Source organism: Notolepis coatsorum, assembly GCF_963971535.1.
Source record: "Notolepis coatsorum genome assembly, chromosome: 3".
NCBI classification, from domain to species: Eukaryota; Metazoa; Chordata; class Actinopteri; order Aulopiformes; family Paralepididae; genus Notolepis; species Notolepis coatsorum.
The window spans coordinates 96,253,889-96,279,670 of record NC_140167.1 but is presented as its reverse complement, the minus strand read 5'-3'; the positions used below and the strand labels follow the sequence as shown (position 1 = coordinate 96,279,670).

The 25,782-nt window shown below is 46.9% G+C and overlaps 1 protein-coding gene across 1 annotated transcript in view; it reads left to right on the top strand.

Moving 5' to 3' along the window:
* obscna (obscurin, cytoskeletal calmodulin and titin-interacting RhoGEF a) overlaps positions 1 to 25,782 on the top strand; it is a gene marked incomplete at its 5' end in the record, with an annotated part of 182,792 nt that overhangs the window by 136,549 nt on the left and 20,461 nt on the right. Inside the window, 15 exons of the mRNA XM_084311315.1 lie at positions 13,483 to 13,591; positions 13,687 to 13,817; positions 13,925 to 14,037; positions 14,814 to 14,982; positions 15,700 to 15,787; positions 16,941 to 17,141; positions 18,617 to 18,677; positions 18,791 to 18,868; positions 18,972 to 19,144; positions 19,263 to 19,289; positions 19,530 to 19,682; positions 19,816 to 19,861; positions 19,973 to 20,050; positions 20,166 to 21,963; positions 23,173 to 23,301. Of these exons, the coding sequence (XP_084167441.1) occupies positions 13,483 to 13,591; positions 13,687 to 13,817; positions 13,925 to 14,037; positions 14,814 to 14,982; positions 15,700 to 15,787; positions 16,941 to 17,141; positions 18,617 to 18,677; positions 18,791 to 18,868; positions 18,972 to 19,144; positions 19,263 to 19,289; positions 19,530 to 19,682; positions 19,816 to 19,861; positions 19,973 to 20,050; positions 20,166 to 21,963; positions 23,173 to 23,301 (3,354 nt within the window). The remainder of the gene's footprint in view (positions 1 to 13,482; positions 13,592 to 13,686; positions 13,818 to 13,924; positions 14,038 to 14,813; positions 14,983 to 15,699; positions 15,788 to 16,940; positions 17,142 to 18,616; positions 18,678 to 18,790; positions 18,869 to 18,971; positions 19,145 to 19,262; positions 19,290 to 19,529; positions 19,683 to 19,815; positions 19,862 to 19,972; positions 20,051 to 20,165; positions 21,964 to 23,172; positions 23,302 to 25,782) is intronic.

Below are 25,782 nucleotides of genomic sequence, written 5' to 3'. Positions count from 1 at the left end.
AGGGTTGCCACGGTGATGTGGAGTTTCTAATAAACTCATGTACTGTATTACCGGTGACACGTGACATTTTACAAAATAGCACTCAATATCTGTAGAGCGCTTACTTTGATCTTTAATATTATGCGGCTACATTGATCCGCTGTGTCTGTCCGTCTACGCATGTTTTCCAAAATAATTTCAATGAAGAGCATCCATTTGTTGGACAGACATAGTTGACGTTAGGTTCTAATTAAAAAAGAAACCAATGGACAGTAATACCTTCCGTAAATTTTCTATCCATTCATTGATGAATCAATGTAGCTGCAGCCTTATTTAGTGGATTGCGCAAACATACTGTTGCTGGTCTGGACTGGTCCTCTGAGATCTTCTCCAGTCAAACATACTGCTGCTGGTCTGGACTGGTCCTCGGAGCTCCTCTCCAGTCAAACATACTGTTGCTGGTCTGGACTGGTCCTCTGAGCTCCTCTCCAGTCAAACATACTGTTGCTGGTCTGGACTGGTCCTCTGAGCTCCTCTCCAGTCAAACATACTGTTGCTGGTCTGGACTGGTCCTCTGAGCTCCTCTCCAGTTAAACATACTGTTGCTGGTCTGGACTGGTCCTCTGAGCTCCTCGCCAGTCAAACATACTGTTGCTGGTCTGGACTGGTCCTCTGAGCTCCTCTCCAGTCAAACACACTGTTGCTGGTCTGGACTGGTCCTCTGAGCTCCTCTCCAGTCAAACATACTGTTGCTGGTCTGGACTGGTCCTCTGAGCTCCTCTCCAGTCAAACATACTGTTGCTGGTCTGGACTGGTCCTCTGAGCTCCTCTCCAGTCAAACATACTGCTGCTGGTCTGGACTAGTCCTCTGAGCTCCTCTCCAGTTGAGTTTTCGCTGCTGCAGAGTTTAAATCCAAAATATTGCGAAGTCCTTCACCATCGTTGTGCAACCTGCCGTTTGGCCTCTAGAGCCGTCTTTCTCTCCTTCATGTTAAGTTAAATCTACTCGAAAGTGAAAGTGAAACATACTCTCTGCTGTCCGTGCAAACGCTTTCAGTTCATAATGTTGTCTGACTAAGTATTGATAACACAAGTAGTGTTTTTTTAGTCCAGACTTCTCTTCTGTTACATATCTATGTCACTATGTAACACAATAGTTTACCCTTGTATATATGTGTCTAGATATTTATTATTGTTCACTCTGATACGTTCTGGTCCAGTGGCGGCCGGTGGGTACTTCGCCACTAGGGGCGCTATACCTAATACCAAACATTTTGCAAACATGTACAAGGCACGCATTGGCGAATATTATCACCATTGCCATCGATCAATATATGATCAGTCAGTCAAATGCAACAACGTTTCCAATAGCCCAACACAAACACGCACAGCTCTCTCTCTCTCTCTCTCTCTCTCTCTCTCTCGCTCTCTCTCTCTCTCGCTCTCTCTCTCTCTCTGATGATGTCAGATCCATTCAATAATAAACACATTTGTAAAGCTCGTTATTTTAAACAAGTTACCATTCATTGTCTGAGTGGTTAACTTATGCCCCACATGCGGCGAAATTAGAGAGAGAGAGAGAGAGAGAGAGAGCGAGAGAGAGAGAGAGAGAGAGAGCGAGAGAGAGAGCGAGAGCATTTTAGTAAAGTTACATTTTCAACAAGATTGCTGCTATTTAAACACTTCATGGAAACGGGGTAACGTTAACCTTATGTCGACTGTAGTATTGTATGACCTCGACATAACGTTTAAACGTTAACGTTACTCCGTTTCCATGAAGTAATTATAAAAGTGGCCAGCTAAGATAACGGAGCTAACAGCTAGCAGTAGCTAGCAGTAGCTAACGTTAGCTGAAAGCTGTAACGTTACAACATTATGCGGCATCAGTAGACAACGTATCATGTATTAAACTAGAGTTAAGATCGCTAATCTACCTTGTTGTTGGCTTGTTGATAAAGTATATCCACTCCATGGCATTGTCCATCCAGCCTGTGTTGATGTCCATCCATTGTTGTCCCTCCGCATCCATATAGCTTGTTGTTAGCCAACAAGCTGTGTGAGTGAAGAGCTGTGTCTTTGTCCATTTCCGCCTCGAACAGCCTGCAAACTACCTGGCGTTCTATCGCCATGCTCTAAGACAAACTCTAACCTTAACCAACTTTGAAAGAGTGCCTAAGCTTAACAGTCTAAAGAACTTGCAGTCACGGCACGCTCTGCTGCCTGCATCTCACAACAACATCACAACAACACAACTATCTCTCACGGACCAACCTAGGAACCAACCTAGGAATAAGCTAGAAATTTGGAACATTAGAAATTGGATTCGGCCAATCAGAGATCGTCTCTGTGAAATTCTGCTACAGAAAAAAATACTGGCGTCGGCCAATCAGAGAGCGTCTCCGCGAAATGCGGCTACAGATATTCTTGACGCTACTGGCTAGACCGCTTCAAATCGCGCCCGGATTCCAACATAATAGTCATATTTCAATGCACAACGCGTTATGCACTGATTGGCTGTGACGGATACAGCGATCAAACTGTGACGCGCACTCAGAGCGCTGTCGCGTATAGCCCGGGCCGAGAAATACGAAAAAATAAAAAAAATTAAAAAAACTTGATGTCACTTCCTGCTCTGGAAAACGAGTGTTTTTTAATTGCGATAATAACGTTATATTGTGCATTGGAAATACAAACATACTTAAAATGAGTAAATATTATTCATTTTAAACATGTTTATATTATTTATAGGGCTATAAAACAAAAAACTAAAAACTTATTTTTCTTGTTCTCTCATATAACCAGGGTAGTTCCTGAGGGGGGGGCGGCGCCCGAGCGCCCCTAGTGGCGAGCCGCCACTGTTCTGGTCTGACTCCAGACTCACACGTCTACGCTTGTCAAGACGGTGGCTCCCTCGTAAAAACCCTTTTCTTTCTCTTTTTCCACCTAAACAGTTTACAAAAATATGTGTCTGACAACATTTTAGATAAGATATCCAATTGCTGGATCTCAATCTAACATCTAGTTTTAGAGTTTCATCTGAATTTTGTCAACCAGGAAGTGCAGCCGCGCCGGGGAGAAACAGCTCATTTAGCTGCTGAGCAACAGCAAGGCTGTGCAGCTGCAAGGCTAATACATGTAGGAAGTCACACATCAGAGAGATGGGGGTATGGTGCGTGCTCAGATTGCACTGGCGGAGTGGATGGAATTGATGTAAAGTATGGAAAATACTCCAACGTTTGACGCAATATGACGAGTGGCATCTTTGGTGACATCTCCTCAATTTTACCCTCTTTGTACAACTGTAACTAGATGTTTTTTTTTTACCATAAAAATATGCAAATTGTTACAAAGGATCAGATTAAACCGAATATATATATTTATTGATTGATATATATTGCATAGTATTTGTATATCGTTTGATATCCCTTGTATATTCCTTGTACATATACACGGAATATCCCTTTAGCCTAGTACGGACCATGATGTTTCGTTCTCCTATTGGACAGCGGTCCACAGGCACCAGGGCCGTGCCTCCAGAGTCAGGTTCAAAGCCACCATCAAGACATGTCTGTACATGCCCGGCCTTGCCCAGGAATACGAGACAGAAATGAGGTTGGCACTAGATTGTTCGCCGTGCATATAAATATGGCGCAGGTGAATACAGAAGTAGAGTTACCCAATAAGTTGAAGCCTCACCCACGATACTCCGTGCGGTGAAGTATGGCCTGTTTGGCCCCAAAGAGAGCATTGAAACCACGTGCGAATTAATAACTGAATTGTCAGAGTTTGGCGCTATACCGTCGAGTGCGACATATTTCTATTAAGTCAGCAATAGTCTATTTGTGTATAGTGTATCGTGCGGCTAAAGTTCTACAGTGACCAGCATCACCAACGCTTCCTCGTATCAGCTAGAGTGCTTATCCAGGCTGGGCTGCTTTCATGGCGCTTTCACCCGAGGAGACCTAGACGAGAACCGTGTGGACATGTACACTGGATTAATCTACCCGACGACTACATAGCCCTTTGCGGCTGGATTATATTTGTTTTGGTCCTGTGATTTATGGAGCGGAGAATCGCCGACGCCTACACGTGTGGGATTTACCCTGTGAGGAGCCACGTCGAGTCTGCGCCTCAGAGAGCCTGAGGCCGGCTAGCTTTCTTCACTGTGGAGCTACAGTCTACGGAGAACAGCTGTATTCGTCTGTGGATCAAGAGACTATTGCACCGTCTCCTGTACTTGGAGTCTCCTTAGTCATCGTTGACCAGACTCTCTACTACCGACAGATCCTCTACCCCTGCTGGCTTACAACCGGGGGGACCCTTCCAGTATCTCCCGCTATATATTACTAGTGTACCATAGATATAATTCCCTAAGATTCAGGTTGTATAATTACCTCCTGCGTAACCAGAGAATGGACATTCATTATTGATTTGCCTACGCACATTCCTTTGCCTTATAAGCGCATCCAAAGTAAAATAGAGAAGTATATTATGTACCTTTTGCTGCAATAAATACTTAATTACCACTTTGTGTGGAACCGATTCATTGTGGGAAGTGTTCATCATATTTATATATCATGTACTGTATGGCCAGTAATTAAAGTACATAAAGCGGTAGTGGTTTAATGATACCATACTTATCAATACAGTCAGGGAATTGTACCCCTCAGTTACAATTGGTCCTTCGAGCCGGATGGTAACTAGTGTAATATTAATATAGTGGTATTAATATTGACATGGCCTATGATGAACACTCCACAAAACGGTTCTCCTAAAGTAGATCGCCCGCAGCGTAGACGGCAGACACCTCAGTACTTAGAGGATTACGTTGCCAATATACTACCTAGCTTTCTACAGACGGTAAACGCGGAAAAAGTAGATAGTAAAATTATGTCCGACCCTATCGACCAGGCTACCCCGCCAATAGAGGCCCTAGTGGGTTCTAACGTAACTGACCAAGCTCACGGTAGCGACCAGGAGGGACCCGACATGACTTTACCCCCCGCCAAGACCGAAGAAGTAGTCCCCGGAGAGCTCCAGGATAAAGACAGCTCTCCAGGGATGGAACTCTACCCGCTACAAGAAGAGGAGAGCACCCCGGAGATGGATCTCCAGGACTCGCCACAGGAGAACAGATCTCCAACGAGTACTGCCAGGAGCGGATCACCTCAACCAGCGTCTTCCCCCAGCGAGGCGGACAAGATGCTGGCACAGGCATTCCTCGCCAGCCTAGCAGCCTCAACAGAGCGCGATCGACTCCAAGCACAGACGCTTAGTGAGCGCGAACATTCTTCCATGGAAAGAGAACGCCTTCAAGCGCAGCAACGGAGCGACGAAGATCGTATACGTCTAGAGATTAGACGCCTTCAGACGGAAGAGAATATGGTAAGGGACCGGGCCGAAGCCCAGCGCGCCGCCGCCGAAGCCCAGCGCGCCGCTGCCGGTGCCCAAAGAGAAGCAGAGCGCGACCTCGCTCTCACCAAGCGCGAAGCCGAGCGCGACCGATTACAAGCGCAGATAATGGAGCAGCTGATCACCAGGGCAACACCCCCCCCCTCCGCACGGGGTTCCAGGGCCTCGTCAAGACAAGGGTCAAGGGCACCCTCCCCTACCCGATCAAGCGACCCTGAGCCCGACCACCAGAGAGAGCCTATACCCCCCTCCGAACCCCTTCCCCGACCGGTCCAAGTGAGACCCAGCTACAAGGAAGAAACGGTCTACACCGCGGAGAGGCTAAATAGACGACTACAGGATCTAGAGGACCTGCCAGAGGAAGAAGAAGAGGGAGAGGAGGAGAGTCAAGCCCGACAGCAGCACAGTACTCCACAGGACCAGGAGGTCCAGTACAGCCCAGGCTCTACCCCCGCGGCTCTGCGCTACAGACCCCCGACTCAATTCACGGGTGAGCTTGACGCACGACCAGCCCCGAGGAACAGCACCTGGATACGCGGGCCATGGTACCCAGCAGGTACCAGCCCACCAAGAGGCGTAAGAGGAGACTCGCCTAGGAGGCCTCTCTTCCAACGCTCACCGATGTGCCAGCCATCCATGGCATCATACATTGGCACACCGACGTTTCCGGACTTCACCCACGAGAACAGAGCACAGTACATGGAGCTACGAATGTGCTTAGAGACAATGATGTCCGATGTAGCTGATGAACCGTACAAGTATGCTATCCTACTGAAGCACCTCAAGGTGCCCCGAGCGCACAATATAGCGCTGGCCTATGCCACCTCTACTACCCCATACACAGCGGCTCTAGCAGCACTCGACCAAAGATATGGACGCATATGGGACTACGTAATACAAGAGATAAGGCATATTGACCGCCTACCCCCAGCCACAGACAATCGCTCACTAGATGACCTGTCTATCAAGGTACAATCCCTGGTAGGGATGCTGGGGGCGCAAAGAGAAAAGGGTATGCACGAACTGTACGCGAACTCTAATGTCGAGAGGATTTTAGAGAAGCTTCCGCCCGCCCGACAAGAGCGCTTCAGGCGGCAAAGAGACCACCGTGATCCTAACGGTCCCGAGCCATCCCTCCTAGACCTAGCCGACTTCCTGGCGAGAGAAGTCAACAGCCTACGGTTGGATACGTTCATGCGGAGCACCCCAAGCTCCAGAGAGGGACCTAGGAGAGCAAACGATGGCCGAAGATTGGTGACCGTCATGCACCAATCAGAATCAGTACCGAGCAGCAAGAACCACAGTACCCCCTCGATGAAAGAGAAGTGGAAGATGGTGTGCCCGTACTGCGAAAAGGAACACTGGTTGTCACAATGTGACACATTCAAGAAGATGACCGCCGACGACGTGAGTCAATGGATAAAGTCCAACCGACGCTGTTACCGATGTGCGCGCAGTCACATGGCAGCCGATTGCCGCTTAAAGAAGAGGTGTAGTCGGTGTGACGGAGCCCACCTAGATGTCCTACACGACAGTAACAGAAGAAAGCCTGCACCCTCAAGCAGCACAAAGGCAAGTGTTATGTACATTGACCCCGCCAGCAGCGGGGGCGCCCGGGTGCTCTTAAAGGTGGTCCGCGTAACACTGAGTTACCAAGACAAGGTCATGGACACTTACGGCGTCCTTGACGACGGGTCAGAGAAGACCCTTCTCCTCGCGTCCGCTGCGGCCCAGCTGGGGCTGCGGGGGAGCGAAAACCAGATGACGATTCGGACAATAAGAAGAGATCTAAAGACGATAAAGGGCGAGAATGTCTCCTTCACTATCGCAGCAAGCGGGCAGCCAGAGAGACGGTATAGGATTACTAACGCTTTCACCAGCCAAGAAATAGGCCTGTCGCAGTACACCTACCCCATCGCCAAGCTGATGGATAAATATGTGCACCTGCGTCAACTACCTATACCGCTCATAGACGGTGCCACCCCGACCCTGCTGATAGGCTCCGACCATGCAGACCTCATCGTCCCGATAGACCGGGTCCACACAGGGCCCAGAGGCTGTCCTGCAGCAGTCGAGACCCGCCTAGGATGGACATTACAAGGCCCCCTCGCTAAGTCTCTTAACCGAACAGCAGCCACTAACTGCCTCCACTCCAGAGTGACAGAAGAAGACACCACCCTCCTACAGCATGTCGAGAGGCTATGGACACTAGAGACAATGCCCTTTAAGAACGAAAAGAAAGACATTTGTTCCAAGGAAGACATTTACGCTATAGCCCTCCTCGAGCAGGGGACAAAGAGAGTCAAAGTCAACGGAGTGATGAGATACGCAACTCCACTCCTGAGGCGAGAGGGTATGCCTACCTTCCACGCCCCAAAAGAAGCGACGGAGCGGTATCTATTGAACACAGAGCGGCGCCTAGCCAGAGACCCCGCTCAAGAGACGGTGTACCGCGCTGAGATTAACAAGCTAATCACAGCGGGACACATAAAGAAAATTGACATTAAAGAGGCCGATCAGACGACCGAATCATGGTACGTGCCGCACCACAAAGTCCACCACAACGGCAAGGATCGTATTGTGTTCAACTGCAGCTACCAGATCGGATCACAAAATCTGAATAAAGAGCTCTTGCCCGGCCCAACACTCGGCCCCTCTCTACTAGGCGTGTTACTACGTTTCCGCCAAGACAAGGTGGCCATCAGCGGCGACATCAAAGGGATGTTCCTGCAGGTGAGACTAGTGGAGGAGGACAAGCCCCTGCTGCGGTTCCTATGGAGAGAGAGGATCGGGGATGAGCAACCAGCCATCTATCAATGGGAAGTCCTCCCTTTCGGAACCACATGCAGCCCATGCTGTGCTACGTTTGCACTGCAAAAACACGTCGCAGAGGACCCAGCAGCTGATGAAGAGGTCCGACAAAGTGTAGGAAATAGTTTCTACGTGGACAACTGTCTGCAAAGCGTCTCGACGCCAGAAGAAGCCGAGGCCCTTCTACTCAAGCTCCGCGCCTCCCTGATCAAAGGCGGCTTTGATGTCAGGCAGTGGGCCAGCAGCGACCCGCAAGTATTGCGCAGCCTCTCCCCCGAGGACAAGGCAGCAAGCAGCGAGACCTGGATGGCGACCATCCCAGGAGAAGCCCAAGAAATGACATTAGGACTAGTCTGGCGCTTCAAAACAGACTCGCTCCATTATAAACACACACCCCTGACCAAGGAGCAGGGAAGGTCGACTGCACTACCGACCACCAGACGGAGTGTATACAGAACACTCGCCAGACAATATGACCCGTTGGGATGTATTCTACCTTACACCACCAGGGCAAAGATGATTGTAAGAGCGTTATGGGACAAGGACCAGGGCTGGGACGACCCCATACCCGAACACCTTGCATCCACATGGAGAGAGTGGGAGACGGAACTCAGCTCACTCCCAGGCGTCAACATACGCCGCAGCTACTTCCCACCCACAGTGAGGCCGGAGACGTGCCAGATGGACCTGCACGTCTTCAGCGACGCCTCCGAAGTAGCCTACGGTTCGGTGGCCTACTTGCGTGCCCGAGAGGAGGGAGGAGAAATACATACTGCTTTCATCCTGGCTCGCTCAAGAATAGCCCCACGAAAGCAACAATCTATCCCGCATCTAGAGCTCTGCGCAGCCCTAGCAGGAGCGCAACTCGCCACGTTAATCCAACGTGAACTCACCATTCCGGTGCAAAGAACAATCTTGTGGTCAGACTCCACAACAGTACTCACATGGATCCGGTCTGATTCGTGCAGATACAAGGTCTTCGTGGGAGTCAGAGTCACAGAGATTCAAGATTTAACAGAAGTAGCAAGCTGGAGGTATGTGGACACAAAACACAACCCAGCTGACGTCATCACCCGGGGAATGTCCCTGGATGACCTCACCCGTCACAACCTATACAGTGACGGGCCAGAGTTCCTCAAGCTCCCGGAAGAAGAGTGGCCTACACCCACCCCACGGGAAGCGAGTAAAGAGGAGGCCGAAAACAAGAAATCTATGTTCTGTGGATTGAACACACTCGTCTCCACAGACCCCGACATAGACGATTGCCTCACCCTAGAGAGTGCGCAGCTAAAGACATTCCTGTGGCACCACCCAGAGGTTCAGCTCACTACTGACATTACAGCAGCTGACTACGAAGAAGCAGAACTTCTTCTACTACAACGAGCCCAGAGAGACTCGTTCCCCGATGAGCTAGACTGTCTACAGGGAGAAAAGCCCGTCCCATCAGACAGCAGACTGCTCCACCTAGCCCCCGAGAGCGACGCCCATGGTCTCATCAGAGTGGGTGGTCGTCTGCGGAGAGCTCCAGACTTACCGGATGACGTCAAGTACCCGATAGTCTTAAACAGCCGACACAAGGTCACAGAGCTGATCATAAAGAAATACGACGAGGATGTGCATCACGCCGGGGCAGAGAGAGTCTTCGCGGAGATCAGACGTCGTTATTGGATACTGCAAGGGAGAGAAGCAGTGCGGCGCTTCCAGCGAACCTGTCTAGACTGTCGTAAGTGGCGAGCGCAGCCCAGTATACCCCGGATGGCTGACCTACCTCCCTGTCGCCTCCGACTCGGCGACAAGCCTTTTCACTCCACCGGTATGGACTGTTTCGGCCCGCTGTATATAAAGAAAGGAAGAGGAACCGAGAAGCGGTGGGGTATTGTATTCAAATGCATGACCACCCGAGCGATGCATATAGAACTCCTTCCAACCATGAGCACAGACTCATTCCTTATGGCCTTCCGAAGATTCACATCGCGGAAAGGCAAACGTCTATATTATTGTCTGATCACGGGACAAACTTCAAAGGCGGAGAAAGAGAGCTGAGAGAGAGCTTCCAAGCTATGGGCCCAGAACTTAAGACCCACCTCGCTCCATCCCAGATTGACTTCCAGTTTAATCCCCCGAACGCACCTCACTTCGGTGGAACTTGGGAACGAGAAGTACGTTCAATAAAGACAGCCCTGTACGCCGTGCTTGGGGCCCAGACCGTGGCGGAAGAAGTCCTAATGACAGTCCTCACGGAGATCGAGGGAGTATTGAACTCAAAGCCCCTCGGTTACGTCTCAAGTGATGTAGCAGATGTCGACCCAGTCACCCCCAACACACTCTTGATGGGGCGGCTGGACCCCGCGCTACCACAGACAATGTACAGGCCTGAAGAAGCGAACGGCCGAAGAATGTGGAGGTACAGTCAAGTATTGGCTGACAAGTTTTGGAACAGCTTCCTACTCCACTATCTACCGTCTCTACAGACCCGCCAGAAATGGGTGAAAGAGAGAGACAATTTGACAGAAGGAACAGTCGTCATGATTATCGACCAGTCACTACCCCGAGCTATGTGGCCGGCTGGCCGCGTAAGCAAAGTGATCACCGGTGCCGACGGAAAGGTCCGAGCAGCCGAAGTGCTCGTCCAAGGACGGATCTACACCCGACCCGTGGCGAGGCTAATAGAACTGCCAAGGCTCCCCGATACTATCGATGACGACCATGACCCCATGACTTTGTGAACTGCCCGACCCCTCACAACAGACATTGAGTAGTGGACAGTGCGGTTAATCTGTCTCTGTTTAGCTAATTAGGTGGGACTAATTAGGAGGCGGCTGTTACAAAGGATCAGATTAAACCGAATATATATATTTATTGATTGATATATATTGCATAGTATTTGTATATCGTTTGATATCCCTTGTATATTCCTTGTACATATACACGGAATATCTCTTTAGCCTAGTACGGACCATGATGTTTCGTTCTCCTATTGGACAGCGGTCCACAGGCGCCAGGGCCGTGCCTCCAGAGTCAGGTTCAAAGCCACCGTCAAGACATGTCTGTACATGCCCGGCCTTGCCCAGGAATACGAGACAGAAATGAGGTTGGCACTAGATTGTTCGCCGTGCATATAAATATGGCGCAGGTGAATACAGAAGTAGAGTTACCCAATAAGTTGAAGCCTCACCCACGATACTCCGTGCGGTGAAGTATGGCCTGTTTGGCCCCAAAGAGAGCATTGAAACTGCGTGCGAATTAATAACTGAATTGTCAGAGTTTGGCGCTATACCGTCGAGTGCGACATATTTCTATTAAGTCAGTAATAGTCTATTTGTGTATAGTGTATCGTGCGGCTAAAGTTCTACAGTGACCAGCATCACCAACGCTTCCTCGTATCAGCTAGAGTGCTTATCCAGGCTGGGCTGCTTTCATGGCGCTTTCACCCGAGGAGACCTAGACGAGAACCGTGTGGACATGTACACTGGATTAATCTACCCGACGACTACATAGCCCTTTGCGGCTGGATTATATTTGTTTTGGTCCTGTGATTTATGGAGCGGAGAATCGCCGACGCCTACACGTGTGGGATTTACCCTGTGAGGAGCCACGTCGAGTCTGCGCCTCAGAGAGCCTGAGGCCGGCTAGCTTTCTTCACTGTGGAGCTACAGTCTACGGAGAACAGCTGTATTCGTCTGTGGATCAAGAGACTATTGCACCGTCTCCTGTACTTGGAGTCTCCTTAGTCATCGTTGACCAGACTCTCTACTACCGACAGATCCTCTACCCCTGCTGGCTTACAACCGGGGGGACCCTTCCAGTATCTCCCGCTATATATTACTAGTGTACCATAGATATAATTCCCTAAGATTCAGGTTGTATAATTACCTCCTGCGTAACCAGAGAATGGACATTCATTATTGATTTGCCTACGCACATTCCTTTGCCTTATAAGCGCATCCAAAGTAAAATAGAGAAGTATATTATGTACCTTTTGCTGCAATAAATACTTAATTACCACTTTGTGTGGAACCGATTCATTGTGGGAAGTGTTCATCATATTTATATATCATGTACTGTATGGCCAGTAATTAAAGTACATAAAGCGGTAGTGGTTTAATGATACCATACTTGATGATACAATACAGTCAGGGAATTGTACCCCTCAGTTACACAAATGTTTGTAAATAGACCATGAAAATGAAAATATTAAACTGGGAAATGGCCATAACGCGGGCTCTTTATTAAGTTAGAGGTTAGCACTGTGCAAAGGCTTTGGTAACTCACACGGGTAGTTTTCCCTTTTGGCTTTTGGACACCAGATGATCACTCATCCATTCTCTGTCACCTCCTCGCTGCTCTTCATTCCTTCCCAGGATCAGAAGAAGGTTCCTCGCACGGACCTTCCCATGTACCTGTAAGTCATCATTGTCACAGTAACAAATCAAAATGCCATTTTACATTCATTACCTGTGATCCACTCTTTCCTCTCACGGACGCCGCATGCCCAGCTAACCCCTCACTCCCTCCCATATGAGATGGTCATGTGCTGGCCACGGGTCACCTACACCCCACCCCCCTGTGTGATGTGGGGGGGGGGGGGTTAGTGGGGGTTTAACCCTCGGTGTGGAGGTAAGAAATGCTCGGCCCTCTGTCCCTTGTCCTCAAAGATAAAGGTATTGTACATTCTCAACTTTTCTTTTCTATGTTGATTTCAAGATTCAAGATTCAAGAGATGTATTAGTCACATACATACACAAGAGATGTAGTGAAATTAAGGTGGCCATGCCCGCCTTGATTGTGCAAAAAATATATATATACAAATAATAATAGAATAAAATAGAATAGATAATAATAGACATGATAAAAGGTACTAAGATAAAATACAATATAATGCTAAGCTTACGAATTAAAGGTAATGAGTCCTATATACACTACTATACAATATACTATATATACAATATACTATAGTATATTGTATAGTAGTGTATATAGGACTCATTACTTTTAATTCGTGAATTGTATAGTATATTTAGTATAGTATAGTTACATATAGCATAACTGTATATTGTATACAATATACAGTTATGCTATATGTAACTATACTATACTAACTATACTATACAAAAACATACACATTGATTGATGATTTTCGATAGAAATGTATCACATGAGATTATAGATCAATATGCTTCAATGAATTCCAATAACTAACGTTTGATAGCGAGGTATTAAATGCTCTTATCTGTGTTCGATTCTGTCTGAGTCGTGCTTTGGTTTGGTTGTCCTATATAGACGCAGATTCGGAGGGTTGGTCTACTACATTTGTGAAGAAATGGTTGCAGACAGATTTCAGTGCTACTTCCATTGCCAAGATGTTCTTTTCCCCTGGATACCCTGAGCAGTGAGTTCAACTACAGACCTTTTTGCGTTATCGAGTTAATTCTTGTATTATGTTGTTGGAAATGCCTTTATTCAGCCTCTTATCTTTCTCTCCAGGATGGAGTGTAGCCCCGAGGAGACTGCTGCTACCACCACTTCTATAGAGCAGGTGCAACCACCTCTATATTACCCCGAAGAAGAGGAGGAAGAGCTCTTCATCTCAGAGGCTATGCAGGAGATTCAAGATGGTATTATTCTCACTTAACAACATTGAAGTTACTAATTTATGGGACTACTGTACTACAACATGTCTGCTAAGTTCTATTCTAAGTGATCTCACTTCCTGTATGTATAGCTCCTCCTTCCATCCAGGTGCCCGCTGAGGACCTGTGTGTAGAGGCTGGCCAATCAGCTACCTTTACCACCATCGTCACAGGAAGGCCCACCCCACTGATTCAATGGTACAAGGTAGGGATTCTGTATATCAAACAACCCCAACTGGTGAAGACCAAGTCTGAATTTCAATGTCTGGATTACAGACTACTAGTGTTTCTGCCATTGTGGACTTCAGTTACATTTGAAAGACCTTCTGCTGTGGCCCAGTGGGGTGTACAATTAACCTCAAAATCTCAAACCCTGCTCTCTTTTCTTGATCCTCCAATCACAACCGTTGCTTCCCTCTGACAAAGCGACAGTTTTGATTGGACGATGAAGAAAAGAGGGCAGGGCTTGAAGGTAGCTCAATTAGGTGTATGAGTTTACAATTGGTTTAGCCAATGATGAGGCAAATCACACCCCCACAGATGCATTATCCAAGTTCACCCGACATCTGTGCGACCGGTTGTTAAGAGTAGCTCTTCCCAAACCACCGCCTCTTTCTTGTGAGTGGATGTCTCGTGGTGATGACCGGAGTGGTGGACATCCTGTGATGATGGCCGGGAGGATGCGATCCCCTCTACGGTTTCTCTCCTCCACATTGCCTGTGGTGCTTTTTTCCTATTGCTAGGTTTTTAGTGAATTTTTCCTTACCTTCGCGTGGGGTATGCCTGGGAGTGTTGCATTCATTTAATTTATTTATTTAACATTTAATTTTGGAGTTTTTGTCTTTGTTCTTGATTTATTGTGATGTTTCTTCTTGACTTGTATAAAGAAGACATGTCCGGCCCACGGGGACATTAACGTGTGTTGTCGGGCCTTACAAATACATTTGATTGGATTTGATTTGATTTCTTCTGTGATTGCAGGACGGGGAAGAGCTGTCTGCCAGTGAGAACGTAGAGGTGGTCCAGCGTGGCGCCCGCTGCTCGGTGGTCATCGTGTGTCCGGAGGCCGAGGACGGGGGCGTCTACACCTGCCTCGCCTACAACGAGGCGGGGCACGACTCCTGCCAGGCCCAGCTCACTGTGGAGGAGGGTGAGGCTTCAACAGAAACGCCTATCGGGGTTCGCACAAGGTCCTTGAAGTGCTTAAAGTGCTTGATTTTTTACCAAAAGAAAGTCAAGGCCTGGAATTCCTTGAAAACAGTTCTGAATCAAGAAATTTAATTTTTTTATCTAAAGTGTAACAAATTAGTTTTAAGCCATACATTATTGGATCAGATTTTTTTTCAAAAAAAAAAAAAAAAAGCATTTAAAAGTGAATTATATGAAAAATAGTGCTTGGAAACGTACTTGAAAGTCCTTGAATTCCATTTTGCAATGTCTGTGGGAACCCTGGTCTACGCACTACCGGTCCAGTTCTGTGCTTTGTCAGTTTAGTATAGCCTATGATGTCATACACAGAGGTTAAAACAGACATAATAGTTGAGTTATGAAAAGCCTACTGCAAAAACGGGCAGCACCTCAATCAATGGAAGTCCTTTGTTCCATTGTGCTTGAAATATGAGCCTCCTGAGTGAATCTGTCCTCTCAGTTTATCCCACTGCAGACACCTGCATTTCCCCCAAGGGGATCAATAAAGGAATATCTTATCTTATCTTAGACTGTACTTCAGAACAAGACAACTGAACCAGAGATGCTGGATGCTGCACGTTGTCCTATGAGACTGGGCCCGGGAGGACTCATCATAACATCAATAGAGGCTGGCATGCTTTATTTACAGGCTCCTTTTGTTATCGTGGCTTCTCTGCAGGTCTGCTGGAGTCCCAGGAGAGAGAAGTGGAGCTCGGGAAGAGAAGGCGGTTATTCTCTGTCTATGACGTCCATGAGGAGATTGGGAGGTGAGCAGCACAGGAGTCGTGTTGACCTTCTTGGCCCCGGGTCGGTAAGCGTCTCTTCGGGGCGTTTGACCCGAGCTCCATCATTTGCAGGGGTGTAAAAAGTACCCAGAAATTATACTTACGTGAAAGTATGGGTACCGTCTCAAAATCGTACTCAAGTAAAAGTCAGAGTATCTGGCTAAAAACACACTTGAGTAAAAGTCCAAAAGTTTCTACTTTTAAATGTACTTAAGTACTAAAAAGTTTAAGTAAAAACGTCTGATAGCAGGTGTTTAATCAAAGATCCCCGCTTTCTAGTCTTGCACAAGGACCAATCAGCGTGGGTATGGGCGGGTTCATTCTCCATTGATGGGGATTTGATTGGCTGTTTTTAAATAAAGCGCGGCCGCAGGATTAATAACGTTAACGTTAGTTCGGCCAGAGAAACAAATATACTAATTAAAATGGTTGGACCTGCGAGATTTGTACATTGTAGGTCTGCATTTTAAATGTAAGGAGTCAAATGTTTTTTTTCTCTGAAATGTAATTGAGTAAAAGTACAAATATACAAACCTAATAATACTTGAGTAAAGTACAAATTCCAAAAAACAGTAACAGTTAAGTATCCCTAGCGAGGGTGGCGGAGAGGAGGAGCCTTGCTAAGCTCCAGGCCATCAGGGAAAACCCCTCCCACCCACTTTACACAGACTTGGCTGACAGGAGGAGCACGTTATAGGCTCACACTACCTAAATGTAGCACTGAACGGCACAGGAAGTCCTTCATTCCGACAGCCATCAGACTCTACGATGCATCACTGTGCCTCACTGCATCACTGAGCACAGAGTGACAGTTACCATCTTCCTGGACTCTTAGTTTTGAAACAGCACTGTGCAATATTACACCTACACCTCAGTATATTTTTACTGTATTTATTTACTGTATATTTTATTCCATTTGGATTCTATTTTATTCTACTCTTATCTTAGGCAATTTGATTTGTTTTGTTATTCTTATTCGTGACCTGTTCTGTCTAAATGTCTAATGTAGAGCGATTTGCAGTGTCAAGTTTCCCTCTGGATAATAAAAGTATTTCTATTCTATTCTATTCTATTCTTGTAACGAAGTACAATTACTCAAGTACTTTACACCCCTGATAGTGTCTCTGTGTTTCAGGGGTACGTTTGGAGTCGTGAAGCGGGTGGTCCACAGAAGAACCGGAGAAAGCTTCGCTGCAAAGTTCCTTCCTCTGAGCAGCAGCATCAGAACCAGGGCCTTCCAGGAGAGGGACCTGTTGTCCCGTCTCGCCCACCCCAGAGTGGCCTGTCTGCTGGACTTCTTCTCCACCAGACACACCCTGGTCCTGGTCACTGAAGTGTATCCTGCTCCTCGTGACATTTTCATGAAATATTGACTCGTTTTTTTCCTCTTGCTTTTCTAGCTTGTGTTTAATTATTTACATTTAATTTCATTAGATTTGTATTTATTCTGTTCATGGCAATGCACAGCTCTACATAATAAAAGCACCTCTCAATTTGCACATTCCATGAGCGAAAAGGAGCAGGGAGAAGACAATTGTATTTCAGATTCAGATTCAGATTCCTTTATTGTCACTTATTACAGTACTTTACAGCAAGGACAGTGAAATTCTATTTATTGTGGTGAAAAATACAATTTTAGTCTGCATCCTTACTTAAACAATAAATAAACAATATAAATAGGTCTGTCAATTACACATATTTAACAATCAATACTTACAATAACATGAGAAAAAAGAGAATAAGAAAACAGTCATAGGGAAACCTGTTACGTCCTCAACTTCATAAAGTCTAAATGTTCTTTCTTTATAAATTTTATTGAACTGAAAGATATTTGTACAACTCTTTAAATCATTCTGTAGAGAATTCCACAGTTTTACACCACATACTGAAATACACATCTGCTTTAAAGTAGTCCTACTGTACATACTGATGAATTTAAATTACATTTCCTTCTACTGTATGGTTCTCGTCCGCTGAGCTAAAAAATAAACAATGTCTGCAAGCTGTCTGGCAATACGCTGCTTTTTGCATTGTACATAAATTAACTAATAACATCTGTAACTCAACTATATCTTCATTATTCATTAGTCCTGACTTATAGTTCTCTTGAATCCACTTGATGGACAATTCTCACAGCTCTTTTCTGTAATATAACCAAGGGCTTTATGTTGTTCATGTATGTGTTGCCCCACACTTCTACACAGTAGAGCTGACCTCGACTAGTCGAATAGTCGACTAATCGATCGAAAGGAGCCGTAGTCGACCGCCAACCTCTTAGTCTGTCTAATGCAAAAAAGTATAATATAAGTAAATGTATATATATTCTTTAATCATTCTTTCCAAAAGCAAAGAGGCCTAGAAGCGTGGCTAACGCTAATGGCGCGCATACCAGCGAGGCTAACTGCCTAAGAAAACTGGCACAGAGGCACTGAAAGAGGATTCCACTCGTCTAATGAACACACTAGACAAATATCAAAATGTATCCATCAGTGGACCAATTGCATGCTTTTGCAGAGGACAAGCAGCCTTCAGTCGACTCCTTCAGACATTAAGCACCCCCCATTATTTTTTTCATTCAGGGGGGTAGTCGACTACCAGTCGACTATCGGCAAATTTCGGCCAATCAAAGTCGACTATACAAATCCTTAGTCAGGGACAGTAACTAAAATATGGCAAAATAAGTGAACACCACAGACTTTGCATTGCCTTGTAATCTAACACATACTTTGCTTTGTTCAAAATCACACTGTACTTGACCAATACAAGTATCACTGCTCTGTGTTCAGTTATGTTCCATAACACCATTTATAGATGCTGCTCTCATGGACTTCTTGACCATTTGCTGTTGAAAGGATCAGTCACTGAGAGAGAGGTATAACTTCACATTAATTTTCTACACAAAGTCAAAGACCATTTATTTTAATATATCTATATTTGTCAAGGGACAATCATTTACGACTGTATCTAACTCATTTTCAATTCCAGGTTCAAGTGTATATACAGCAGATCCTGGAGGGAGTTGGCCACATTCATAGCATGCATATCTTGCATCTGGATATCAAAGTATGTTTTGGTACTTTCAATACCCTCTCATTAATCTCAACAGTTCATGCATTCTTTGTGTATTTGTTCTTTTTTTTTTATTAATGGCATCTAATCTCCACAGCCGGAGAACATTCTGATGGTATATCCACCCAGAGACGAGATCAAGATCTGTGACTTTGGCTTCTGCCAAGAAATAGACGCATCCAGACACCAGTACAGCAGGTTTGGCACACCGGAGTTTGTTGCCCCTGAGATTGTTCATCAAGAACCAGTCACCGTAGCCACTGATATCTGGTGAGTTGAACTCATGATCTGCCACAGCGTGTGTATATATAGCTAATAGCCATATTACATTTTGAATAAGAGGGGGAAAGAAAATGATACACCTTTACAATAAATGTGTTGTTTTCAGGTCTCTGGGTGTTTTGGCCTATCTGTGGTGAGTAGCTCTGTACTTTGAATGAGATAATCCCTTGTAATCCTCAATTGATCGTAAACCCCGCCCTCTTTTCTTGATCCTCCAATCACAACTGTTGCTTCCCTCGGACAAACAAAGCAACGGCTGTGACTGGAGGATCAAGGAAAGTGGGTGGGGTTTGAGATAGGTCAACAGCATTATGAAAAGGACACGTATGTGTAACTCAGTAGGCCTCTGCTTATACTTTGTCCTCCCCGACAGCCTAATGTGCCGCTGTCCGTTTGTGGGTGAGACGGACCGCGCCACACTGCTGAGGGTGGCAGAGGGCACACTGAACTGGGACGCCCCCGACGTGCTGTACAGGAGCCCCGAGGCCCAGGACTTCCTCCACATGGTCCTGCAGCCAGATCCGGAGTAAGGAGCCCGCCCCGCCGCTATTAGCGTTATCACAACACATGCACAAGATATACTGTGTAGGTTATTGTCTATCATTTACTGGTCAATAATTCAAAAAGGGATGACACTGTTTTGTTTCATCCCTACATAGAAAGCGACCGTCTGCTTTTGAGTGTTTGAGCCACGAATGGTTCCAGGTGAGATGAAAAAGAACGCCAGACATCCTGAGGTGTTGCTCAATCATATACCGTTCAATCGACTATTCATCACCTTAACATCAACTGCCATCTTTTTCGTTATGTCGTCAGAGCCAGCGGGCGGGGGATGAGACCGGTGAAATAAACACAAGGAGTTTGAAAGTGTTCATCTCAAAGCGGAAATGGCAGGTGAATACTTTTTTTTCGTTGCGTTAATTGCGTTCTTTTTTAATAAACCACACAGGCTTCCCCCGTCTCTCCTTCACACACGCGGTTCTTCTCTTCACTCTCCTTTCCCTCACAGCATTCTCTGACCTGCATCGGCTCGGTGCTCACCCTGAGGCCCGTCCCCGACCTGCTGGACGCGCCGCTCCGGGAGAGCGCCGTGACGGTGCCGCGGGAGACCCGGCCGCCCAGCAGCTCCTCCCCGAGCAGCGGCTCGTCCTCCGAGTACGACGAGGCCGACTCCTGGGACCTCTTCCAGCACTACAGCCCCACGGAAGAGGAGGAGGAGGAGGAGGAGGAGGAGGAAGAGGAGGAGGAGGAGGAAGACTACGAGCCGCTCATGGAGAGAGCCCAGATCCCGGAACCCTTCGTGAAACTCCACTTCGAGGGAGAGGAGGAGGAAGAGGAGCTGACGATGGGTGAGGGGGAGGAGGAGGACGGGCAGAGGAGCGGAGGAGGGAGGAGCGCGCCGCCGGAGAGGAGCGTCAGCCGGCAGTCGGTCGGCTCGTCGGACACGTCCTGCCGACAGACGCCCCAGAGGGAACGCAGCCCGTCCCTGTACCTCTCCGAGGGCGACGAGGGCTCGGGGAGCGACGGGGGTCGCATCCCCCGCGGCAGCGTCATCCGCAGCACCTTCTACAGCAGCTCCCAGCAGCTCTCGCCGCTGTCCGCCAGACACATGTCACTGCGGGACCGCTTTCAGGCCAAGAAGCAGGAGCGGGGCCGCAAGCCTATTCGCAGGAGCCTGTCGGGACGCCTCAACGAGCCTCTCATCGAGTACGTGGAGGACGAGACGGAGACCGGCCGTGGTGGCCAGAGGTCGGGGGGCTCCGTCCAGCCGGCCGTCGTACAGAAGGCCTGTTCTTTTGACAGCGGGGTCGGTCTCTCGCACTCCGCCGTGCCGCCCCCCCACAGGAGGAGCAGGTCGCTCGACGAGACGCGACGGTCTCCCGGCTCGCCCAGGCGCCTGGAGGAAGACGACGAGGAGGAGGGAACCCAAAGTCTGAAGGAGGATTTCACAGATGATGAAGCAGTGGAGAAAACCTTGCTCACCCCACCGAGCGCTGGTCGGGTCACTAGGAGAAGGGGTTCTGTTGCTCCTGTACAGAGGAACCCCTTACTGGGGGGACTATCTGTTGGCCCAGGGCTCCACGCTGGACAGAGAAGGAGTGCCAGGGCAGATCAGGAACAACTGGAGAACCTGACTGGCTCCCAGGGCTCTCTGGCTGAGTCGCTCATCTTGGAGCAAGGTGGCTCAGAGGCCTCCAGTAGACTTGGTTCCTATGAAGAGCTGAGCCATGCTCGTCTTGCGGCTCGACACAGACCAAGAGAGGGTGAAGAATATGATTACCAGGAGGACCCACTCACCTCGCCGTCTCCTTGTTCTCTCCGGCAGGCCTCGGAGGCCGAGGAGGAGCCTAAACCCAGGAGTATGTTTCCTCAGGCTCCACCGAGGAATCGCACACGCTCCATCCCTAACTTAGCCACCAGAAGCAATGGTCATCTGGAGAACATCCTGCCAGTGAGGCCCAGTCCAAGTCCCAGCCTCTCTTCTCTCCAGGCTCCAGAGAGGCCTCCCAGGTCCAGGGACAAGAAGGAAGGCCAGGGTCTCCAGAGGCACGCATCGGCCCCGGCCCTTGAGGCCAAACCACCCACAGGAAAGTCACCCAAGCTGGGCCTGCTGAAGATATTCCGCAGAGAGTCCTGGACGGGCCATTCCTCCTCCCAGCCGGACAGCTCAGAGTTGGGACCCACGCTGGGGGAGATCATGAAGCCAGATACCCCCACCATGTCCCTGAGGAAGAAGATGAGAGCTTCGGCCTCCAGTCTCACCAAGCTCTTCAAGTCGTCAAGCAAGGAGGACTTGAGTAAAGACGGTAAGTTATTGGCAAATTTGGCATTGTAATTCTCTTGAGGTCAGAGTTGAGGAATTGCATTGATATTGAGGTACTACGTGGTAAATGTGTTCAGTTATTATGTCACAGTCTGATCTGCGTCTCTACATTTTGTAGCCGCATTTCTGCAGACCCCTCTCTGATTGGTTGACCTCCATTTCTGCAGACCCCTCTCTGATTGGTTGAGCGAAGCCCCTCTATGATTGGTTGAGCGTCATGTGAGCGAAGCCCCTCTCTGATTGGTTTAGCTCGTCACACGGTAAAAGGCGGATGTAATGTTATCATATCAAGAAGATAAGCAGAAATGTACTACCAGATTCGCGTATAACGTTATTTATTTCCCGTGACTTCGCGGTTTATTCATAACGTTATGCACATTTCACAACACAGCCAGCTGTTAGAAACTGTACATTGTAACATTATATAACATAACGTTATGTTATTTCGCGGTTATTTCGCGGTTTATTCACATAACGTTATATTGTTTACACTGTCTTTCTTCTATTATAACCCTCCCAAATCATATTCAGAAAGTATCACAGAGACTTCTATTGACCAAGGAATTAGTTATTATTTCGCGGTTTATTCACATAACGTTATATTGTTTACACTGTCTTTCTTCTATTATAACCCTCCCAAATCATATTCAGAAAGTATCACAGAGACTTCTATTGACCAAGGAATTAGTTATTATTTCGCGGTTTATTCACATAACGTTATATTGTTTACACTGTCTTTCTTCTATTATAACCCTCCCAAATCATATTCAGAAAGGCACACACAACATATTCCAGTTAACGGTATATTTTTTTAATGATTCGTTATGGCGTAATCAATACTTCCATGCGTATAAATTGCGTTCGCGACCTCCATGTTTTGGGGGTAGTCATCAGAAACCTCGGATCCGGGATTCGCTCCCATCCGTCGGGCAAGAACTGTGGGTTTTCAGCCTCTCTCTCTGGAGCTTAACGGAGTTTCCTCCGGAGTTTCTGGAGGAGCTTGTCGCGGCTCGTGCGCATGCGCACGCTCAACCAATCAGAGAGGGGCTTCGCTCAACCAATCAGAGAGGGGTCTGCAGAAATGGAGTTCAATCAATCAGAGAGGGGTCTGCAGAAATGCGGCTACGAAATGTAGAGACGCGTCTGACCTCAGCACCTCTGTGTGGTGTGTGCCGTGCTCTGTGTGACACAGGGCCCATCGTAAAAGGATCTTTTCCCGTCCCGCCTGGAGGAGAACACAGCCCTGGCTTGGAAAGTCCCAAGAAGAAGGCTTCTAAACTGCTCTCCTCCCTGAAGATACCAGGATTTAAGAAAACCAAAGGTATAGAATGAATGACATCCTGTAGGATCTCTGTTACCACTCTAAACACACACCTTTCTGTTACCACTCTAAACACACACCTTTCTGTTACCTCTCTAAACACACACCTTTCTGTTACTGTACCTCTCTAAACACACACCTTTCTGTTACTGTACCACTCTAAACACACACCTTTCTGTTACCACTCTAAACACACACCTTTCTGTTACCTCTCTAAACACACACCTTTCTGTTACCTCTCTAAACACACACATTTCTGTTACTGTACCTCTCTAAACACACACCTTTCTGTTACTGTACCTCTCTAAACACACACCTTTCTGTTACTGTACCACTCTAAACACACACCTTTCTGTTACTGTACCACTCTAAACACACACCTTTCTGTTACTGTACCACTCTAAACACACACCTTTCTGTTACTGTACCACTCTAAACACACACCTTTCTGTTACTGTACCTCTCTAAACACACACCTTTCTGTTACTGTACCTCTCTAAACACACACCTTTCTGTTACCACTCTAAACACACACCTTTCTGTTACTGTACCACTCTAAACACACACCTTTCTGTTACTGTACCACTCTAAACACACATTTCTGTTACTGTACCACTCTAAACACACACATTTCTGTTACTGTACCACTCTAAACACACACTGTTATGTTACTGTACCACTCTAAACACACACCTTTCTGTTACTGTACCTCTCTAAACACAACCCTTTCTGTTAGCACTCTAAACACAACCCTTTCTGTTACTGTACCACTCTAAACACACACCTTTCTGTTACTGTACCTCTCTAAACACAACCCTTTCTGTTAGCACTCTAAACACAACCCTTTCTGTTACTGTACCACTCTAAACACACACCTTTATGTTACTGTACCACTCTAAACACACACCTTTCTGTTACTGTACCACTCTAAACACAACCCTTTCTGTTAGCACTCTAAACACAACCCTTTCTGTTACTGTACCACTCTAAACACACACCTTTCTGTTACTGTACCACTCTAAACACACACCTTTCTGTTACTGTACCTCTCTAAACACAACCCTTTCTGTTACTGTACCTCTCTAAACACACACCTTTCTGTTACTGTACCACTCTAAACACACACCTTTCTGTTACTGTACCACTCTAAACACACACCTTTCTGTTACTGTACCTCTCTAAACACACACACCTTTCTGTTACTGTACCACTCTAAACACAACCCTTTCTGTTACTGTACCACTCTAAACACACACCTTTCTGTTACTGTACCACTCTAAACACACACCTTTCTGTTACCTCTCTAAACACACACCTTTCTGTTACTGTACCTCTCTAAACACACACCTTTCTGTTACCTCTCTAAACACACACCTTTCTGTTACCTCTCTAAACACACACCTTTCTGTTACTGTACCACTCTAAACACAAACCTTTCTGTTACTGTACCTCTCTAAACACACACCTTTCTGTTACTGTACCACTCTAAACACACACCTTTCTGTTACTGTACCTCTCTAAACACACACCTTTCTGTTACTGTTACCTCTTTAAACACACACCTTTCTGTTACTGTACCTCTCTAAACACACACCTTTCTGTTACTGTTACCTCTCTAAACACACACCTTTCTGTTACCACTCTAAACACAACCCTTTCTGTTACTGTACCACTCTAAACACACACCTTTCTGTTACTGTACCACTCTAAACACACACCTTTCTGTTACTGTACCACTCTAAACACACACCTTTCTGTTACCTCTCTAAACACACACCTTTTTGTTACCACTCTAAACACACACCTTTCTGTTACCTCTCTAAACACACACCTTTCTGTTACTGTACCTCTCTAAACACACACCTTTCTGTTACTGTACCTCTCTAAACACACACCTTTCTGTTACTGTACCTCTCTAAACACACACCTTTCTGTTACTGTACCTCTCTAAACACACACCTTTCTGTTACTGTTACCTCTTTAAACACACACCTTTCTGTTACTGTACCTCTCTAAACACACACCTTTCTGTTACTGTACCACTCTAAACACACACCTTTCTGTTACTGTTACCTCTCTAAACACACACCTTTCTGTTACCTCTCTAAACACACACCTTTCTGTTACCTCTCTAAACACACACCTTTCTGTTACTGTACCACTCTAAACACACACCTTTCTGTTACTGTACCACTCTAAACACAACCCTTTCTGTTACTGTACCACTCTAAACACACACCTTTCTGTTACTGTACCACTCTAAACACAACCCTTTCTGTTACTGTACCACTCTAAACACACACCTTTCTGTTACCACTCTAAACACAACCCTTTCTGTTACTGTTACCTCTCTAAACACAACCCTTTATGTTACTGTACCACTCTAAACACACACCTTTCTGTTACCTCTCTAAACACACACCTTTCTGTTACCTCTCTAAACACACACCTTTCTGTTACTGTACCACTCTAAACACACAC